Source organism: Pungitius pungitius, chromosome 12 (genome assembly GCF_949316345.1).
Source record: "Pungitius pungitius chromosome 12, fPunPun2.1, whole genome shotgun sequence".
In the NCBI taxonomy this organism is placed as follows: domain Eukaryota; kingdom Metazoa; phylum Chordata; class Actinopteri; order Perciformes; family Gasterosteidae; genus Pungitius; species Pungitius pungitius.
The window spans coordinates 7,347,611-7,368,979 of record NC_084911.1 but is presented as its reverse complement, the minus strand read 5'-3'; the positions used below and the strand labels follow the sequence as shown (position 1 = coordinate 7,368,979).

General features: G+C 44.1%; 1 protein-coding gene across 1 annotated transcript; it reads right to left on the bottom strand.

Annotated features, from left to right (window-relative positions):
* Positions 1 to 715: 715 nt before the first annotated feature.
* fscn2a (fascin actin-bundling protein 2a, retinal) lies at positions 716 to 8,287 on the bottom strand. Its single transcript, XM_037475280.2, has 5 exons — positions 7,118 to 8,287; positions 3,282 to 3,438; positions 3,087 to 3,208; positions 2,830 to 2,997; positions 716 to 2,685 (listed from the first exon to the last, which is right to left on the bottom strand). The coding sequence occupies exons 1-5, from the start codon at positions 7,938 to 7,940 to the stop codon at positions 2,480 to 2,482; spliced, it is 1,476 nt and encodes a 491-aa protein (XP_037331177.1). The 5' UTR covers positions 7,941 to 8,287; the 3' UTR covers positions 716 to 2,479.
* Positions 8,288 to 21,369: the final 13,082 nt, after the last annotated feature.

The window sequence follows — 21,369 nt, the reverse complement described above, 5'->3', positions numbered from 1 at the left end:
ATCTGCTTCTTTCACAGGACTTGTTACTGTGGCAGAGAGTGAGTTAAGAGATGCCCACACTGCCATCTAGTGGTGAGAAATCAATCCCCCACCAGCACTACTACACTGATTGGATTGTGTTTTTTGGGGAAATAACTGCAGAGAGTGCTGTATATTTTTGTATTTTGGTTCAATTTTAACTATATATATATTTTTTATTTATATATATATATATATATATATATATATATATATCATATTCTTTGTAGAGCTAAACACCTGTATTGAATAAGAGACTGGAAAACTACGCCCACGTTTGTCTCTACTGCATGGAAAATGACATTTCTGGTCTAATCCGTTCATTTCCTGATCAAAGTGTTGTTGAGCAAGGCACTGAACCCAGTAGGCAGCTCATTTGTGTCGGGGTGAAAATAATGTGTGAATGATTTGCATGATGTAAAACTCTTTGACTGTGGAGGTAAAAAGGTGGAGTCCATGTTCTGTTGGCCGTTCGTATGATGACGAGTCGAAATGTCTTTTTTTTTTTTTTTTTTACTAGGCTCCATGCTAACTGAGCAGAAAAAAAATCATTGATGGCCTATAATATATTGATTAGACTTAACATTTACGTAGCCACTGTTCTCTGCGTTGTGCTACAATCATTTGAGTCCAAACTGACTATTCTAGGGACACTTTAGACAAGTAATTCTAATTCTAAAGTCAACATAGATATTGTCAAGTTTTTATTGTTATCAACATTTTCAAAATTCATATCAGAAAGCAAATATACAACAATCAATAATCTATCCATTCTAAAATATGGCTGGGGCTGACAGGATCGCCTTTTAGACCCTGCTTTCTAAAATGTCCCTCTATTAATTGCAAATTGCACATATCACAAAAACACAGGTTTCGAATAAACACGGGTTGTAATTACATTACACTTAAACTATTGCGGATTTCTTTTCTTCCAGGTAAATGACTGCCACAAATCGACAGGATAAATTGTATATGGAGTCGGGTCTTCCTGTTCCCTGTGCACCAACATCTGTGCCAATAAAGTCAGGGCAGCGTGTGACGTTGAGATAAAAACACTAGAACGTCCTCCTTTGAAAGAGTCCAGAGTGCATCCACCTGATCACATTTTACACTGGAGCATTTTGTGAAATAACTGTTGTTCCATGTCTGTTTCAACGGGATGTTCCCGGCCTAAAGCCATGCCCAATGCCAGAGGGAAGGCAGTGACCCCAGCGTTGTCAACAGTGAAACATAACATGCTTGCTGCCGACATTGGATATGGGTTCGACGTCAGTCGCTGTTGCAGTGGCCGAACATATTCCTGTAAGACATTTTTCTTTCTCCAAATCTGTCCGTTATATAAATCTCTGGCCTCTCGGCTCTGATCATCAGAACAGTGTGTAATTGGTTAGAGAGGGCAGTACTGTTAAAGGCCCCGAGGCAGAACACCAGAGGAGCACTTGGCCTGAGTTCATACCACGTACATTGAAATGTGTAACTGTGCTAGGCATACATACGACATCTGTGCTGACATCCGTCCCTGGACACGTCCTGACCTCTGTTTTACACAAAAAACTATTTCAGTGTTTGCTGTGGTACTCAGTTGAGTCCTCTTTGGATATTGATCAGCATTGCAGGTGTCTGAGACATTAAAGTCTATTTCACCTACTTCACGTGGTGCTTTTATGGAAGCTGTACATGGTCTATTGAGATAAATGGACTTATCATCGGCACCAGCCATCGCTGCATTGCCTTTGCTCTGAGTGACGCCAATGATCACATGATGACCAATAGAATGTATCAATATATCAAGTATTGAACTCATAAGTCTGTAAACATACCCAGTGGGATCAGCAGTAGCATCCAGGTTATTTAAATATCCCAATAAAGGAGGTCGATTAAGTTCTAGTCACCTGAACCAAAATAACCTTTTCATAAATAAGATTTTTTTTTTCAATGTTTGGAGAGACATTTATTCTACTTTTGCTAAACAAATTCAACGAAAGCAGATAATCTAGTTGGCCCTCACGTACCAGTCGGGCAGCTACACTCTTACAACAGCGACAGTGATTTTATTTGCAAGGATCCCTATGGCTGCCCTCAAAGATATTCGGTTGTCCCTCGACCTATATTGTACCTACTAAGTATGTCTGATGGAATTGGGACAGCCACGAAATATTCTGTTTTTGTGATATAACATGTTTTCACACAATATGTGTCGAGCGATGTTGGCATTGTCATTTAAAAAAACACAACATTGAACATTGACTGTAAAAAACACATATCTTCCTAATGTGTTCGCCTCATCCCAATTAAAAAAAAAAAATAAAAAAAAAGAACAACAACCAAAAAAAACCATGAGATTGGGCACCTGGCAGCCTGTATAAAAACAGTCAGGAAAATATTACTTGTTCAGTCCTCTTCATCTGAGCTGAAGCAGGTCCTGCACCTCACTCTCTTGCTTCCTTCTCGAGGGCCCTGATCAATACTCCCAGAGAGACGACACATCGACAGTTGTACCGTCACCCATCAACGTTCCTCCCTGGTCTCCACGGAGGTACTTGCCGTCAGAGCCTTTGATGGCGACGCGTCCGTGCTCCACGAACTCGAGGAAGAAGTCCTCCGGCTTTTCTCCGTCCGAGCACACAAGGTCGCCGCTCGAGACGTACCAGAACTTTCCATTCACACCTGCAGGGAAGCACACCAGTGGCTCGTGTTATTTGTTTGAATTGATTCAGTAGGTGCTAGACATCCAAGCAGGTATACAAACATGCGGTATATATAAATGGATTGTGACGTGCACAGATGAATAAAAAAAAAACAACAACTCACTTTTGATATTATAGGCGCCGTCGTTGAAGATCAACGAGAAAATGTCGTAGACGGACCGGTTGGCGTTCAGGGTGTTGGAGTTCTTGTGGTGACACACGAAGCCCGTCTCGCCGCGAAGGATCAGCATGGGGCGGTTGATGAGTTTCATCAGGAACAACTCGTCGTCACCTGCAACGAGGAAGACAGCGGTGTTCTTCTCGCCCCCCGGCTGCATGGGAGGCTCCGTCCCGGAGGAGGCTCGCCAAGTGGGCTCTTACCCACTGTGTCGCTGACCGCCGACAGCTGGCCGTTCTTCTTCGTGCACACGTACTTTCCGTTGCTGGCTTTGAGCGCCACCCTCTGCCCTCGCCACTCGATGTCAAACATGGTGTTGACCTTGCTGGGGACAAAAAGCACCGAGAGGTCATTGACAGAAAGGTTTAAAGCGCAGGGGACAGCTGTGATGTACTCACACTTCTGTGGCAGTGGATTGGATCTCTCCGTGAGTCACCAGAGTCCAGTAGGATCCCCCGTTGGTCCTGAACATAGACCTCTTGCTTTCCTTATCGATCTCCATCTGGAAGGTCTCCATGTCTGTCTCCACATCTTGATTGGCTGAAATGCTCACTCCTGGTGGTAAGGGAAGAACAGACACTAATGATTATGCCTTTGTTATATAGAAATAATGGGTTGTAATGTCATATCCTCTTAAACGTAACTTTGTCAAAGAGACGTTTTGGTGCACGGTTCAACATTTAATGATGTTCACGCAATGCTGGTTTTGATATTAACTGATTCATTTCTTTTTTCTTTTTGCAATTCTGGTGTCCAGTGACACGTTTCGTCTCCCGAAGGTGCCGTACAGGACTGCATGATGCTTCTAGTGTTCCTTTAAGGCTGCTGCTGTGGCACTGATTCATCTTTCATAATGTAAGGTGTCCAAGTGTAATAGTACATGTTGATCAGATCCTCAGTCACTTTCATGTGTTTTTGGCATTTAATCAGACTTATTATTACAAGGTGACACATTTGGAGATAGCAATGTTTCCTGACTTTCGATATACACTCACCGGCCACTTTATTAGGTACCCCATGCTAGTAACGGGTTGGACCCCCTTTTGCCTTCAGAACTGCCTCAATTCTTCGTGGCATAGATTCAACAAGGTGCTGGAAGCATTCCTCAGGGAGTTTGGTCCATATTGACATGATGGCATCACACAGTTGCCGCAGATTTGTCGGCTGCACATCCATGATGCGAATCTCCCGTTCCACCACATCCCAAAGATGCTCTATTGGATTGAGATCTGGTGATTGTGGAGGCCATTTGAGTACAGCGAACTCATTGTCATGTTCAAGAAACCAGTCTGAGATGATTCTAGCTTTATGACATGGCGCATTATCCTGCTGAAAGTAGCCATCAGAAGTTGGGTACATTGTGGTCATAAAGGGATGGACATGGTCAGCAACAATACTCAGGTAGGCTGTGGCGTTGCAACGATGCTCAATTGGTACCAAGGGGCCTAAAGAGTGCCAAGAAAATATTCCCCACACCATGACACCACCACCACCAGCCTGAACCGTTGATACAAGGCAGGATGGATCCATGCTTTCATGTTGTAGACGCCAAATTCTGACCCTACCATCCGAATGTCGCAGCAGAAATCGAGACTCATCAGACCAGGCAACGTTTTTCCAATCTTCTATTGTCCAATTTCGATGAGCTTGTGCAAATTGTAGCCTCAGTTTCCTGTTCTTAGCTGAAAGGAGTGGCACCCGGTGTGGTCTTCTGCTGCTGTAGCCCATCTGCCTCAAAGTTTGACGTACTGTGCGTTCAGAGATGCTCTTATGCCCACCTTGGTTGTAACGGGTGGTTATTTGAGTCACTGTTGCCCTTCTATCAGCTCGAACCAGTCTGGCCATTCTCCTCTGACCTCTGGCATCAACAAGGCATTTCCGCCCACAGAACTGCCGCCCACTGGATGTTTTTTCTTTTTCGGACCATTCTCTGTAAACCCTAGAGATGGTTGTGCGTGAAAATCCCAGTAGATTAGCAGTTTCTGAAATACTCAGACCAGCCCTTCTGGCACCAACAATCATGCCACGTTCAAAGTCACTCAAATCACCTTTCTTCCCCATACTGATGCTCGGTTTGAACTGCAGGAGATTGTCTTGACAATGTCTACATGCCTAAATGCACTGAGTTGCCGCCATGTGATTGGCTGCTTAGAAATTAAGTGTTAACGAGCAGTTGGACAGGTGTACCTAATAAAGTGGCCGGTGAGTGTATATAAGGAATATAAGGAAAAGATCGGGTTCCCAAAATTCAATCGGCTTACTTAAGTAGCCTAAATTGGTAATTTTTAAAGGGGTAGATAAAAAAAAGTGCTCCTTGATAGAAAATCGAAGACTTTCCTGAGGTTTTATTGCGGCCTCATTTTTAAGCACTATGAAATCACATCCATGTCGGGATATAATCACCTTTCAGGTTTGTGCATCGGATGATTAAAGATAAAGAAGAAAACATGCTCTTTGGACATATGTGAGCTTTGCCTCATTATATCAATTTTAGATCATCTATTTTAATGTGAAAAACAAGAAAAGTAAAGCTTAACCTAACACAGAATAACATTCAATATGTGTGTCTGTGCCTCAGTCAGTCCATTGGCTATTCACTTAACCTCAGTGATTAACTTTGATCACAAAGTTATTCACTTAATCTACGTGTATTGACTGTTGCGGGGAGTCAGGCGATGGACAATACTTGATGTAGTCAATAACTGAGCTGTGTCTGCTGTGGTTCAAACACGATGCCACAGAAATGTCCTTCAACCTTTCTTTTAAGCTTGTTACAACTCTAATCCCCCACAGTCACCCCTCCACCCTCCCTGTGCATCGCTTGCTGTAATTCCCTGAGTGGTGAAATGCAAATCTGCACTGCAGGGCCTACTAAGCAGCTTTCAGTGCCTTGCTCCTTAAAAAAAACATGGACCCACCACAAGGCCAAACACTGCGGTAAAAAGTGCAATCAGTGTCCCTATATCATAGAGAATTGCGTGGTAGGTTGTTAAAAATATTGCCTTGATGGTGACCTTATTTTAATGCACTATTCCATTCATGCATAAGCATAATGATGAATGCAGTCTAAAGTTAGTTTGAGAACTATGTTTCCAATGTTTATGTTTATACTACTGCATTTGCGGTCTGCAGTTAAATAAAAAACAGCACACAATTTGGTCAAATTCTCAATAATTATACAGTACACATCATGCAGGCTGACAGGAGCCTTTGTAAAGTGATCTGTCTTGCAAGGCCTGGCTGCCACCGCACTAAAACACTGGCTGACCACAGATCCACTCGATTTGAAGAAGTTCCCTCCATGGTTGAGGGTGAAGCGCGAATAGCCGAGGCTTAAAGGCCGTTGACGGTAATTGGCAACTGTGGGGCACAGTTCTGCCCTTAAGTTATTTGTACGCTGCTTAAGCTTCAATGGACACACAGTGGAAATGACAAAGCCCATTACCACAATTACCACCACAGCATGGCTGTCAACAATTCCGGAGCGAGCAAGAAGACACGAAAGGGAGAGCTTTTCCTTCACTGTCTGGTGGAGGATGCAGATTTTGCCTCTCGATTACTGTATCGCAATCAAATCATTCAAACAAATGCACCTCTTTCCATGTTAAGAATCCCTAATTACTGGACTTTGATATCGGGATACAATTCATGAACACGACACGTCAACAGGCCAACGCTGCACCGCTAGCTGTTATGCCACCGAGCGACGGGAAAACTCAATGGGATAAATAATCTATAGAGAAATTGGAGAGCAAAACTAGTATCACATGTCAGAAGCAGGATTTAAACCAAAAACCTCCAATGGGATACCAGAAGCATTTTATGTCAGTCTTGTATCTTGAAAATTAGCACTTTACTTATACACTCTAAGTAAAATATATAGTGCTCTGTAAAGTACCTGGAATGGCTGTCACCTATTCCTCAGGTGCCGGTATTGGTGAAGCGCACGAGGACGTTTGCTGCAGAGTGATTTCCTCTATCAGTCAACAATTTCATAGCTCTTTCGCTTCCCATGTGTAAACTCAGCAGGGACCTTCTCAGCAGTTGTAGCTATATTTAGCTCACATGTTCGCCCCATTGTTCTTATTCCTATTTATTCATACGTAGACACGTGCTTCACTTTGAATAGATTTAAGGTGCAGCAATCCAATCCATTTTCTATATCAAGCTATTCAATTTTAAAAAATGTATTTATGCATTTATTTATTTTTAGAGTGCAACACAGACTGATTACCTTGCTTGACCGAGACGTATCTTTTATTGGCAGCTTGAAAAACCACCTGCGGATGACTCTCCTCGAGATCAAACAGCTCATCCTTTCCCGGCTTGGAGCATCGGCCGGAGCGCAGGGTCCCCGTGGGACCCATCGGGGTTAGGTACTTCCCGCCGCAGTCCTTAAAGGCCAACTTCCCGGATTTCAGCTCCAGCGTGAAGCTGGTGCTGTCGCTGTTCTCCTTCACCAGTTTGCCATCGTTGCTGAGGAAACGGCTGTCGCAGGTCTTCAGGCTGTATTTGCCATCCAGGTATACCAAGGTGACCAGAGAGTCCACCCCCCAGGGAATGTTGCTGTCCACCGAGATCTCTCCGTCCGAAGCGGACAGGTGGGCGTAGCGCTTACGCGCCACACTGAGCAGGCTGGCCTGCGGGTGCAAAGCCAAGTGGACGGCCCAGAGCTCCTGTTCCCCGATGACCTGGGCGAAGCAGGACAGGTAGTCGGCCGAGCCCCCGAAGTAGCGCAGGTAAGGCTCTGACTGCAGTGCCCAGCGACCGTCGGACTGAGGCACAATAAGGAAGCGACAGTCGGCGTCGGGCCTCTCTGCCCCGCATGTGATCTTTCCATCTTTGTTGGAGGCCAGGTAGCGGCCCAGGTGGCTGCGGAGGAACACTACTTGGCCGTCCTGCTCGTCCTGCTCCAAGGTCCAGATCTGCTTCTTCTTCATGCTGACGCCCGAGGCGTTCACCTTGAAGCCGAACGCCTCGGCCGTCAGGTAGCGGCTCTCGTAGTTGACGAGCCCGAATTGCAGCTTCAGGGCCTTATTTATTCCGTTGGTCGGCATGTTGGAACAGGCCACGCGTTGGGATTGCAAGTGAAAAAAGATTTAGGGGAAAAGAGCGAAATGAGGCAAAGTGGGCATGAACCCGAGAAGCGCGGATAAAACGCTTGATTTCTCCCCTCTTGTATCTCAAGCTGTAAATTAGCTGTAGAGAGTTTGTTCCTTCTCCCCGGCACTTTCCCTCCTCCCCCAGAGGGCTTGCACAGGCACTAGCTCTCTGGTCCCTAATGACTTAAGGATTAAAATCAGCAGGACAGAGCACCTCAATCCAACAAGCCGCTGACGTCACATAGCAGTGCACCAACCACAGACCTCCCCTCCTCCCTCACCTTCTGCAGACTCCTGCCATGTCTTGCCCTTACTCTCGTGTCTTTCCTTTCTCCTCCACTCCTGTCCTCCTTTTCCCGTAACTCACAGTGGCCCCTCTGTGAAACCTGGCGTCCTATTGGTTGTCACTCTGAGATTTAGGTTCATTTTCGGGGGGGCCAGGCCATCATGGCCTAGGATTTAGCTTTGATCTGCTGGCTAGCCACATGCTGATTGGAAAATGTCCAAAGAAGCGCTTTTTGGTTGTTCCCCTCTGCTTCCACTTCTCTTTCAAGTCTTTCGAAATGTTTTCAATGTTCAGTTTGTGTAAAAATGTGCACATTGTTATTGGCATTTCCTATGCATGAATAAGCCTTCTTCTTTTGAAAGACAAAGAGCCTTTATCTAATTGGACCAGGGTCTTAACTCCAGAAGCGGTACAAAGGGTTCTTTCTGAAAGGTCAACCCCAGTTTGCCACATGCAGGTACAGAGGAGTTAAATAGCAAGATTATGTGCGCTTCAAGTCCACAGAGATATTTGAATATGTGGAGTTGGTGAGTTTACAGGGATTTGAATAGCACATATTTGAATGGACAAGCACCTTGTATTTACATTTACTCCATTTTCTCTTGATTCTCAACCCAAACATTGCAAACTCTTCTCGAACACCAAACTTGTCATTCTGTCAGCCGATTGATGATGGACGTGCCTACAAAGCAAAAACATTGTTTTTAGCTCTATAGCAGGACCCACATGACAAATATAGTCTATTTTGTACCTATGGAAATTGAAAAGATAAAGAAGAACGAAAAGAGAGCTTGAGAGGAATGCAGAGGGAGAACAAATTGAAGCTGTAAATGTTTGAATACAGTTGTTTGAGGTAGCTTATACAAGCTAGCAGCTAGCTGACCACTGTTGAATAATAATGCAATGCAAATTGACCAAATGTTGTTTTTTGTCTGCTCTTACTTGCCTTGAATTTGGATGAAAACATTTTCACATTAATTCCAACCCATCATTCACAAATACAGTGTGCATTTGATAACATTGTGTTTTCCCCCTGTGAACACTGGGGAGCAGCATTGCCTTGTACCAGTACAGTGGATTACTAGAAAATGACTGAAATAGGTAGAAGCCAGGCTACTATTAATAGTCCTGATTAATGGAGTACAATGTCATATTGTTGGTGTTAATTCATATCACAGTTTCAGAAATATATTCTGGTTGGGTGGACCCTAAATCCATCCATTTATCACTATTGACCCACCTACTACCCACATAGTGAGCATGGAGGTATTGATAATTCTGTCAGATTGTGTCGATTAACTCTTTAATGAAACGTTTAGCGGTTGGTTCTTATTAAATGAATTGCCAATATTTACTAAGCTTCTAGTTTTTTCACCGGAAAAGGATAGCCGACTATATTTCTGTGTCAAAGTAAATTCACTCAGTATAGTATAGTATTGCACAATGTCAAATCAGAGGATGTATTGTAAGACTCTGCAAGAGCTTAATTAAGTCTTGGAAAATGTCTCCATCCACATTACTTCAGTAAACTTGTTTGTAGAACAATCGCTTTTTAAGCAACCTTTTATTGCTTGAAAGATGTAAATGTTTTTCAGGCAAGAAGAGTCTAAAGGACTGAATTTAGTTACTTTCAGGTCTTTAGGATCCAGTGTTTTTTGACCCAGAGGAGGAAGTACAAATCGGGATATCTCCTCATTTTCTGCAATGGCTATGACTAAGTTGTGGGAATGTAGTGCTTATTTGCAGAGTACCTCTTTCTCTGCCAAACATGATAATTTAGGGACTCAAATGGAATCAAATTATGTGCTCTAGAAGAGTAGATTGAAGAATACAATTAACTAGTGAGATCACAATTAAGTCTGGAATACATTTCTATGGAAACATTATGACCCTTTAAGTCCCAATTCAAATTATATTAGTTTATGGATGACAAATATACACAATTATCTATTTTGGGACAAGGCCCAGCCTGCAATTAACTGGCAGCACTTGATCTGAGTTCATTTGTGTCCAGTAGGTTGCAGTGTTGACTATAAATCGAAACTATTTTGCTTTCTTAAACAGATATTGATTTCTTTGAGCTTTGTTATAAGTCTGAATTCACTTGGGCAATTTGGTGTTACTTTATTAATAAATGAATAGTTTCAGACACTTGTATGGACACTGTATACATGCACTCTCTCTCGCACACACACACACACACTTGTATGGACACTGTATAAATGCACTCACACACAGATCAAATGGTGAGCACAGGTCTCCCCCTAAGGCATGAACATGGATTAATGTGCTCAGCCCCATTATTTCATTTATATCTGTCCTGGACCTTTTCAGATAAGACCATTTTTTCTGGTTGCCATCCAGCACCTTTAGACTGCATCTATTAGCCTGCCAAGCACTCAGAGCTCAGTTTAAAGGGCCAGCACCTTCCCTGTTTAGCTTCGATTGGAAATCACTTTCTGAGCGGAGTCAAGGTTTTCGATCGGAAAATAATTCCCAAAGAACAGAAGTGCCGATTTTTTAAGTAATCAGAAAACATGACAACCAAGACAGAGATGTCAATGCGAAGACAGTAAATCTCTTCACAATCATAGAACTGTATAAAGTTGCACCGATTCAGGTGCGTTCACTTCCAGACAAATTCATTACTTTTCTATTTTCTTCATAATTGAAGTAATCTTTAGGGCAGAAAACCCTGATGTGTCACTGAAATGCTCTGGGGTTCATAAAATCATAAGTGTATAACCAGCACCCCGACTGCTCGTGTCCTATAACCAGTACTCGGTTCCTAAATGTCCTTTCTCTGCTCTCTTGTACCACATGGGACCCTGCCGCTGCCCCCTCTAAAACCAGCAGAGGAGAACGGTCCATGACACATGCAGTAACAGTAAAATGCAAAATGGCTGCCTTGGCTGGGATTCTCCTTTCTCAGCAGCTTGGTGCTCAATGACCCCGTTAATCCAGGTGTTCATTCATCTACAGAACTATCCTCCCACAGGCCGTTAACGTCTCACCCCACTCTCTTTGCCCGGCCCGAGCCCCGGCCTTCGCACCCCTCCTCTACCCGGGGTAATGGGGGGGGGGGGGGGCTGCCAATGTGCTGAGTACGGGCAACCATTTAAATGAGGCATGGTAAATGTCAAGCCTTTTAATACCCAATTGTAGTGCCACATTTGTTTTGTGTGCTGTCATTTTTTTTTTTTTTTAGTGAGCCAAACCTTCGGCCGTTTTCGCTCTCAAAGGAGTGACAAAGGGTTTTATAAGTTAATTGGAGGCGGCGTTGTTGCCGGTATTGACAAAGGAACCTCGACTCTCGGCTGAAAGCACGCTGTAAAGAAGGTAACCAATAAAAGCAGTTTATCATTGCCTTAACGAAAGGCTGGTGGACCCGGCTTACAGCCGACGCACCTTCTGAGCTCCTGTGTTGAGGCAGACGGGGGGGGGGGGGGGCGCTTTAAGGGACAGGAGCGCTCATGTTAATGTCATCCTCTGCTCACCGGCTCTGACAGCACGACTAATACGAGGCCTCAGCTTCTGCCATTCTGCGATTCCCTGTCTCGTTCACATAAAGAGAATGATCATGCGCATTGCAATGACAGGTGTGTGTGTGTGTGTGTGTGTGTGCTTGTAAAACGGTGCTTATTTATGTGTGTGAGCCAACGTCTAAGTGGATGCGAGCTTGCATGCGTAGTTAATACTCGCCGTCCATGGGTGTGTTTTTTTGTTTGTTGCCGGCGCGTGCGTATGCATGCGTACGTGGTCATTTATGTGCAAACGCATGCGTCTCAGCGTCTCCAAAGGGTCTGTCTGCGGAGGTTTCAATCCAAGCCATTCTACAAGAGCCAGAAATAGGTCGCATTGCATTTCTCATCCCTCCGCCGTTTACTGCGTTCCCGCACGCAGAGACTGTAAAAGAGAGTGCTTTACACAACAGTGGGCACATGCTACGAGTTGGTGAAGTCAACGCACTATACGCCTTCCCCTTGTTGTTTCAAAAGCTCCAGTAAGTCCCAGGTTCCATATGAGAGGGTCAGAGGCGTACGTTTGTGGAGCATCAAGGCTAAATATGTTTGGGAGTGAGAAAAAGAGGACTCATCCAAAGTAGTGCAATTGCAAAACCTCAGAGATCATCACAGGCAATTACAAAGGTTGATCAAAGTTAACGAGGGGTTGGCTGCTTACGGCAAAATGTGAGGTCCATATAATGATGCTGATCTCCAAAGAACGTAGGTTGCACCTTAGGCCTTCGGTCGGGAATAGAGGGGACAATTTGTCGAGTAGAGAGAGTGATGCAGCAAAGAGAGAAAGGCGCGCTCGTCATGTATCGCGAACTCAGCCGAGCTTTGTCTCCATCAGCCTCAGAGAGGTGGTACAACTGCTACCAGCTCGTCCAACAAATTGCACAAATGTGTTAACCAGAGACATTTTCCTTGAGCAACTGGGTCTTCTCTCCGTCTCCTGTTGGTTCTCATTCAGGGTTTCCTCCCCCTCTTTCTCCGTCTGTGGGTAGATTGTTTACAGCAGGAAGTGCCTGGCATCCTCTCACTTGGCATTGGGAGACAGTGACTTGGCTGCTGCTTGTAGCCCAACATCATTCACAGTCCCAGTGCCTGCTTCAATATAATTCATGTGCTTTTGGGAGACATCCTTACCGGAATAGAGAGCATTTTGGTTGATTATTCCGTCTGTTTTTGATTACATCCTGGCTGGCCTCGGAGAGTTAGCGAGCGATTTAGCTATCAATGCTAGATGGGGTAATGGGGCCCTAGCTGGTGGTTTATATTGGGGTTCAAAACAGCAGGTTGGCTGAGATTTTCAGTTGTTACAGCATTGATTGCCGCACACAAATGTTGTGTGGTATTTCTCTTGCGTGTAAGTGTGCGTACTTGCACGCTCACACATTGACATTTGTTGGTAATCCCATGTCTTCCTCTTGAGCCATCATCCGTTGAAAATGTAAACTGACAAATTATTTTAAAAACTGCTAAACTAATCCGATTTTTCATCAGCCTTGGTTGTACTTGCTAACACGGCCAACTAAAATGCTGAATATGGTGATCAATACACCTGAACAGCATCAGCATGACGCAATGCCACTGTAATCACGCAAGCATGCAGAGGTTTTGGTTTAGCCTCACCATGCAGTCTCACAGCGCCTCGATAGCTTGGCTGTAGACTCGTAGCCGCATTTTGTCCACCCTACAAATCACAAGATGTTTCAACCATCTCATGTTGGACCTGCTCTAAAGGAGAGGATATTGGTGTCTTCAGGTTGCAGACGGAACTTGTGCCCTTTGACCCATGACATGAATGCTGCATGGTCCTAATAGTGCTACCTCCTAAATAAGTCCTTCAATTGCTCTCCGTTGACGTGCTAAGCTACACGGGCTGTTTGTGCTGGGTAAGCTTGTATTTCCTTGAGCACCCGCCACCTGTCAGCAAGCAACACAACTCTCTGTGTGTGTGTGTGTGTGTGTGTGTGTGTGTGTGTGTGTGTGTGTGTGTGTTTGTATATTCATGCATGGACCTTCAAGCGTGTCACGAGCCATGACTAGAGGCACAAGTCAAACCCATATGTTGTTTTTCTACTGTACACCAGTAGAAGTTTGGCCCTCTTTCTATTACGGAGCGTAAAGACTGTCTAAGTGTATTCCAAAAGCATTTGCACTATTGTATACTTATGTTAGTGCATGCGACTTTCCCAGGGGGCCACCTGATCCTATTACATTAAACCAGTGCACATCAAAGGGTTAAGAGCGGGCTGCCTCTATAGTCATTAAGCCATCTCTTAGCCACAGTAAATCAACGATATGCCGGCAACAGCTGCTCTGATCACCTATTAAAACTTCCATAATGTGCTGTGTGTACAGAGTGGGACCTGTAAGCTGACACTGGTCAATATAGCCCAGATAAAGGCCATCTTGAGCCTCTGATGTGGTTCCTATGGTCAGGGTAGTAAGTGAAGTGGAGCTGAGTGGGAGAAGATGACAGAAAAGCCTTGTCATTAAGGACAACTGCCTAAGGGCTTGAAACTGATATGCACTGGACTGAAGATATATTTATGTCGAGGCAACAGACTATACGATATTATCAGGGTTTTTAAGCCCGGTGGGTTGGATTCTTTAAAACTTAATATATTCTGAGCCAGAGACTTCTCTGGAAAATGCCTGGTAGCAGCGGAGGAAACAGAGCCACGGTAAAGGAATGCATCAGGCACATGTGAGATGGGGATAGGCTACTTGAATAACTAGAAAACATGCTAAAAAATAATGAAATAAACACAGCAGCTTTCTGCAGTTTGGTTTTGATCAGAGAACTTGACCAAAAGCTAGCTTTGTCAATGGACCTGGTCACGGAAACTGCATTGGAGTAAATAGCAAGACTCGCCAGCGGGACTGCAGACGGTGTGTACTGAAGTGCACACTCAGGAGGCCCGTCTCCATGGAGACACAAACAAGGCATGATACCGCCCTCAGGTGAAATCTCCGTATGACTCCAGCCGCTGAATTGGAGCATTTGGGTTTCATTTTCTTCGCTGTCTAAATCTTTCTCCCTCTCTTTTGCTCTCACTTTCTCACCTACTGAGCGGCAGCGGGGCCCCGAGCCCGACTTTTCCATCCCTTTCTTTCTCACCCTCACTTTCTATTTCTCTCCCGCGACAGGTAGCAAGGCAAAAAAATCGGGATTTAAAGCAAAATTGGGTCCGTCTACCGTACAACTGTCAGAGGCCGTCCAGTGAGGCTGGATGCTGATTGGCCTCCGCCAAGGCTGCGTAGATGTTTGTCATTTGATCTCATAGCAAGGCCTGTGCACGCTGGGCTCTTCCCTCACCTCTCTGAGGGAGTTTTCTTCTTTCCTTTTCTCTTTTTTTCAGCCTTCAGCCCCTCTTTATTTAAGAGGCCTTGTGTAGCTGGGCCTGTGTTTTCAGCAACCGTAAAGTACATTCAGTGCTTTGAGTTTGTTTAAAATTTAGTCCACCAACCCCAATGGATTTGTTTGAAGAAAAGGAGAGACGTCTCCAAAATGTCTGATCAAAGCCCGGCTTAGTTGCCCAGGGGCTTCAACTCACGTTGATAAGATGTCAAAGTGCCAGTCACGGAGCTTATGACTAGCATAGTATCTAAGCAGATTGTATATTTTTAAAGTGCTAGATATATTCAAGGAGGAAAGGAAAGCAGAGCCATCCAGTGAAGGACATGGCTGCGTTTAAGGGGCCTGGCAACCGGGACTGGGGGCATAATTCTTTTATATCCTGCTATGACTGGCACTTTTATACACACACATAGGCATGCATGAGTTCATGCTCTCTCCTTCCGTATGTCTCTCTGTTAATGCGCTCCCTCACCACTCCTGCCATTATGCATGCTGATATCCTTCTCCTCGTGGGTGAGGCTACCACAGAGCCTCTGTGTGTGTGTGTGTGTGTGTGTGTGTGTGTGTGTGTGTGTGTGTGCGTGTGCGCAGCTTAAACTGCTGCGGAGAGTGTGACAGAGCGTCAGTTGTCCCCCCCCCCCCCCCCCCTTGCATCCCGTGGATCCAGGAGATTTTCTTCTTCCTTTGTATTTTTTTAAAACTTGGGAGCTTTCACACAAGATCACTATAGATCAATCGTACCTGTGTGATGGAATAATCAGGGTTCTTTTCCAGCGTCTTGGTCACGTTTCAGCCAGTAAAAAGGGTCAAATGTGAGACGCAGCGGTAAATGTGGTTGAACCGGTTATTTTACCCACACAGTATGATTGAAAAACATACAAACAGAAAAAGGTCAAGCAAGTGAGAGAGACACAATTGAGACGCACACACACACACACACACACACACACACTGGTGCCAGTTGATATATTTGCTCTCGTATTCCCGTAAAGGGACATATAGACACAGAGAGGCCTATATTCCACCGGCCCCAAGCTGTAGCCATTGTATTGTGATGAATGGAGTGTCTCCTGTCTACGCAGCCCGAGGGCCCCGCGGCCTTCCACTGGGAGCCCGGGGACGCTTGGTGGCCTTTCTCCCTCGGTTTCCTGTCTCCTGACTCAGCACCAGCTGTGCACACACAAGTAGGAAAAAAAAGACGCACGCAAAAGGGTAAAAATAATTCATCGGAGATTCAAGGTGTAGCGTGACCCTGAGGCGGTCAGATAGACAATGGTCTTTTACCTGACACCCAGCCAGGCAAAACGTTTGCCGTGTAGAAGCGGCATATGTAGGGTGCTTCTAGAAACTGTGCCAAAATGATGAGAATTCCAAACATTTTGTAAAAAAAAAAAAATGAAAAGCCCTGTTTCTGTGTAAAGATGTTTGTCGAGGTTTATTCTAGACCATCTGGAGGCGGTTGCTTGTTTAAATCACAGCAACAACAAAAAAAATCCATTCCCCGCATAGTGACACTTGTTTAAAGCGGTACTTTTCAAATTTGTTCTTTGCCCACTTGAAGGCAAACTCTCGACAGTTGCCCCGGCTGACTCGGCGCCCAGAAGACCATTTGGCATCCACAGAAGCCGCGCTTCTTACGGCGAACAACGGGCAGGCGTGCCAGCGGCGCAAAGGCAGCCACCGTGGCAGCGAACCGCGGGCGGGTCGTCACGGAGCGCCGTGCGGCAGCGCCGTGTGGGTGACGCGCCTGCTCTTCCCATTATGGAACAGCTGTTTGGAGCGCCGAGCCGCCCCGGCGCTGGAGCGCAGAGTCAATAGAGGAGAAGAGCAGTGTAAACAGAGATGGGATGACGGGAGCTGCTTCCCTGCTGCTGTGAAAGGAGGGGATGGGGTGGGGGGTAAACACTCCCAGAGAACTAGATGGAGAGGTTGTCGACGCTGGAATGCGCAAACACCACGCGTGGAAAGAAAGGACGGGAGTATTGAGGAATTAAACTGTAACGTTTCGACGCCAGCTGTGAGGTAGTCAAGGAATCATACGCGCCAACACAAAGAACGAGCCCACTTTATCACAGTGGAAGTTTGAATGCAAGCCGATCAACCACATGCTTCAGTTGAATCAGGTTTTGGGTGCAACTGATTCATCGAGCTGATTGCTGATCACCAGAGATCACCTTTCTTTGTCCTCCCCCCCCCTTACATGACAGACTGCACGTCCTGCTGCCGTTGGGTCAGTCGAGTACTGTGGCTGTTGGCACATTATTGGTTTGGACACGGGAATAAATACATACATGTTATGTCAAACTCAATTTCCTGTAAGTATTGAGGTCAATTGACCTTTCGCTAAGCTCGCTTCGTTAGGTGAACGTGGCGCTCACACTGCCACGAACTGCCCCCGCCTGCCTCATTAGAACCAAAACTCTTGTTGGGAAATAACCCCCATCTTGTGTAAGCAAGAGCGGGCTGATTTGACCTTTTGGGATAACTCCTGTCTTTTCATTTCTTTATCTATATCTTTAACGGCGGCGTCAGATAACAGATGGAAAGATAAAAGGTGACGTGACACCGTTTATCCCGTGGTCTAATAATTAGTCATGCATTGGTTATTTTGTCTGCGCCATATAAACAGCATGGGAATTTTACATCAGTTTGTGAGCAACATATGTAGCGAGGAGCAACAGTAATCCCGTGTAATACTGGGAAAAGCTCTTTCTCCATAGCCGATACACAATCTTTACAAGACACTTATAAGCAACGGCGACGTGGATTAGGGGTGGCGTGGCTGGGCCACAACAAGCAGCACACAGGTGTCCATTCAACACAGGTGTACCAGTCCAACGTATCCCTATAAGGAGGTGTAGGTATTTTCTAACAGCACTGGGTCAGCTTTTCATTAGGGCCGGGACTTTAGCGGGTTAATTACGATTAATTAATCACAATGTGAATTAAGATTAATTAATTACACAAAAAATAACGCATTATATATATTATATTATATATATATATTGACCTAAAAAAAATCTTTTCTTTTTTGACCCTACATATTTTGACTTTTTTCACAATATTTTTTTTCCCATGACATGACTGGAATGATCTTAGATGGAGCAACCTACACGTCCCTGTCACTAAATGCTCCAAATGTATGTACTTTAAACCTTATTTGGGTTCAACCCTCAAGGGACATGGTGGCTCTTCCTAAATTCTTTTTTAGTTCTAGGTAACTGACATTTATAAAAAATAATAATGGGATATTGCCCCAGAGACGGATTGGTGCATCTTGGAGGATCAACCATGCTATTCATCCTTCCTGCATTGGTAAAGGCACAAGTGAGTTGAATTTGAATGTAACAGAGAATTGGAGGGTGCACTGACCAGCCTTACATTTTAAATATACAGCTAATTTTATGTAAATTGTATCGTTTGTATACCTGATGTATACACATATTTGTTTCTTTTTCCTTTTCTCTTTACTCTATAAAAACCTGTATTATGACATCAACAAATGTATTACATTTTTTGTTAGTATAGTATAGAAGTATAACAAATAAATAAATACAGATTTTACAAATGCCAATTCAACTCCCATAATTTTTATTTATATCTCAGGCAGGACTGACTCAAAATGAGAAACATTGAAATCTAAGCTATTTATTTATATCACACAATAGTGTGATACCAAGCACTTCTCAATCTACACAATCCTTCTAGCATTATTTAAATGCCAAAATCAATTTCTGTATTTGCAGATATTTTGCTTTGCTCCATTTCCTTTTGTGCTGCCTCCATTTTGTCACTACGCAGCTTCAGCATCTGATAGTGCACAAGGTTCTCACTCTCAGTACACTAAAGTTATTCAAAACAAGGAAGTGTGACTGCTTGACAGTATAATATGTCTGCATTAATAAATCCAACTGATCATTTCAAAAATTCCAACCTCGGTATCCCTGAAAAAAGGAATTTCCAGCCCCTGAAGAAAGCTTAAGCTCTCAGAAGGACTTGATTACTTTCACAAAGTTTATTTTTGAAAAGGTGCATTCCTAATTTTGAGACGTAGATGACTACTGAGCTTTAATCACTATATGGAAAGTGGAGATGCTAAAATTGACAGTTGACTGTTGAAATAAGGTGTTTTTATCAAATGAAGTCTCTAACTTGACCATGTTGTGTGGTTTAGTCCAAAAAATAGGACACTTGATACTGTGAAGCTTCTTGAAAACACAAACTACACGCAACCAATGATCTGTTGATCAAACAAATAAAGATTAGAGTATAGCAATGGGACAGCCGTCAGTGGTGATGGAGATGGCATTTTAATTGGATCATCACCTTAAAATTGTCAGTCGAATCAAATTGTGGATTTGGAGAATTAGGACCCCGCCACTGCAAACACCCGTTTAGCTACCAGTATGTTTTGATACAATACATGTTTTACAAGGGCATATCTTTGCATGACATACAGTAAAGTACAGTTCCATCTAGATAAGAGCAGCCATGGACTATAAACTGGGCAATGCAGATTTAAACAGCCCTGCGTGTTTCCTGAGAACGGGCCGTTGCATCCGAAGCTGTTTGGCTCTACGATGGCACATTGCCAACTAATAAACAAATAATCCAGCAGTCTAATTCACCCAAATTAAGCGTTAAGTTTTTTCTTTACTTCTGATTACTTTGCAAGGAAGTTTTTTTTTTTAACATATTATACCGTCACTTTTTTCAAACAATTAAATTAATTGTTTTCCAAACACTATAATATGGATTTTTATTTTAAAAAGGAAATATCAATAGCTTGACTTCTAATTACTTGTCAACTACTATACTTCAGCATATTAAGTCATACTATATGAGTTATATGCATTAAAATACAACTTTATTCAACCTACTATAAAACTATAACTTTTTGTTGTTAATTTTGACATAGTTTTGGTTAAAATGCATATGTTGTAAGTACTGTTTTTAAAGCTAATCTGCACTTGATTTAAAACCCTTCCTTGGATCTTTACTAATCGACAACCATACAATTACATTGATCCAATGATGATCTTCACATTCAATATTTAACACTGTATCATTATATTGTGCGCAACCAACTGGCAGTGAAACACAATTTTCCCAGCACGATATAGCATATATTAGACAATTTCTAACATGTGTATTGTGAACTTTCTAGTAGTAGCTGTTTGGAATAACCCACACAACAGTTAGCTTGTTGTAGCAGCAGCTCATGTCTCTGTGAATGATCTGTTTGTCCTGCTCTCTTTTCCCAGCACCTTGTTAAGACCCAAGACCTCACCTCAACCCTCCTTCAACACACACACACACACACACGCACACGCACACACACATGCACAAACCAGGTTGCCTGTCCCCTGTTCAACCCCCTCACAGTCAGAGGCCAGACAGGGTCGAGCAGAGGGCGAGACATTTATGAGGTGCAGATATTTGTGCAGGAAGGCATTCCTCCTGTTGACACTGAGCTACACAGTCTGGATGCTGAGCGAGCTGAACCAGACCCTCACTGAAACGTGAGGCAGGCCGACGGGCCAGTCGAGTGAGAAGTATCAAAATACTACATAATAAGTTTAGTTTTTTTACAGACTTTAAAAAAGGTCCAAATTAGCAAGAAATAGACAACCTTCATGCAGTGACTTGTTGTCGTGACCTTATCTTTCCTGCGAATTCGGGTTGGCTTAAAGAGCGCAATCTTACAATAATAATCTTGCGAACAACCTAAACTGTCTGTCTTTATCTCTTAGTGATGAAGCAACACCTGCTCAAAAGTTGAGACCCTTGAGGCACACACACCCACTCTTCAACTCCCGCAGTGAGGAGAACCACACCTACCCCAATGCTGACAACGCAGGAAGGACGGTGGTCCAGCCACGAGGATGTGGCCATAGACAACACAAAAGATTGGGCTGGTAAACTGAGCTGTTTATACTCAACGGGCCGCTGTTGGAGATGACTGATGTGCCCATTAGCCCATGTTTGGACATAAGGGGGAAAGGGTGGTCGCTCCATGGAGGACAAAAACTTAACTGGGCCTGCAGACAAAAGTTCACTGACCCATACCTGTGTCAACTTTTCCCCCAGTCGGTGGTTGTTTCACTGATTCGGGGTACAGAGATTGGCTTTGTTACAGGCGACGAGCATGTGTATGCAAAGGTCTAAATGCTGACAATTAAGGGTCGTTACGTGCCGTGTTTTGTTTTGCTGTGTGGTTTGTGT

What these genes read in the sequence shown, in the direction of transcription:
- fscn2a (XM_037475280.2), bottom strand. Translation starts at nt 7,940, where the DNA reads ATGCCGACCAACGGAATAAATAAGGCCCTGAAGCTGCAATTCGGGCTC. An exon ending in ATACGTCTCGGTCAAGCAAG is followed by an intron (nt 3,439 to 7,117) that starts GTAATCAGTCTG and finishes CCTTACCACCAG; the next exon opens with GAGTGAGCATTTCAGCCAAT. An exon ending in CAATCCACTGCCACAGAAGT is followed by an intron (nt 3,209 to 3,281) that starts GTGAGTACATCA and finishes TTTTGTCCCCAG; the next exon opens with CAAGGTCAACACCATGTTTG.